At 61.0% G+C, this 674-nt stretch overlaps 1 protein-coding gene across 1 annotated transcript in view; it reads right to left on the bottom strand.

The window, feature by feature from the left end:
- The window catches only part of ADGRA2 (adhesion G protein-coupled receptor A2), a gene marked incomplete at its 5' end in the record, with an annotated part of 8,347 nt that overhangs the window by 4,857 nt on the left and 2,816 nt on the right, over nucleotides 1-674 (bottom strand). Inside the window, 1 exon segment of the mRNA XM_031064491.1 lies at nucleotides 5-45. Coding sequence (XP_030920351.1) covers nucleotides 5-45 — 41 coding nt within the window.

The raw sequence follows: 674 nt of genomic DNA, 5'->3' as shown, positions 1-674 counted from the left end.
AGGCAGGGCTGGAAGGCCGTGATCCCCGCCAGGGTGCGGGGCCACCTGTGGGCACCCACACAGTGACCCCAGGGCAGCCGTGCCCCAAGCCTGCTCCCCCCGTGCTGCCCCTGTGCACCGCAGCGTTGCGGTGCGATGTAATAGCCTGCTTCAGTCATCCTGGTTCTTTCCCCAGGTGCGCCAATACCCTCTCCCTTCCCCTCCCTTGCCCCCTTGCTGAGTGCTGTCCGTCAATCTTGGCATTCTAGAAAGGGCATCGTGTGATTGGTGAAGTTCAAAAGATGCCTCTCAGTCCTGGGGACATTGGCCATCCAGGTGCCATTTGTCCCCTGAGACTTCCCCCCACCTTACCTGGTTGGTGGGATCCCTACCCCTTCCCTCCCCCTCTCCCTGGGGTTAAAAGACACGGCAACCACGTGGTTTTGTGCAAGGGAGGGAAAGGGAAAGGTTATTGGCACACCTGGGGAAAGAACCAGAATGACAGAAACAGGCTATTACATCACAGCGCAACACCGCAGCCCGCTCAGCACCCCTGGGCTGTGGGGATGCTGAGGTGATGCTCCCCCAAAATCCCCCACCCTCCCCAGCCCCATGTCCCGCTCGGCTCTGTCAGCGCAGGGGGAAGCAGCAGGCAGTGGGGGCCACCGCTAATTTAAGCCACATTGACTGTGCCG

The sequence above is a fragment of the Geospiza fortis genome, unplaced genomic scaffold, assembly GCF_000277835.1.
Source record: "Geospiza fortis unplaced genomic scaffold, GeoFor_1.0 scaffold371, whole genome shotgun sequence".
Lineage (NCBI taxonomy): Eukaryota > Metazoa > Chordata > Aves > Passeriformes > Thraupidae > Geospiza > Geospiza fortis.
This window is presented reverse-complemented; position numbering and strand designations above follow the sequence as displayed.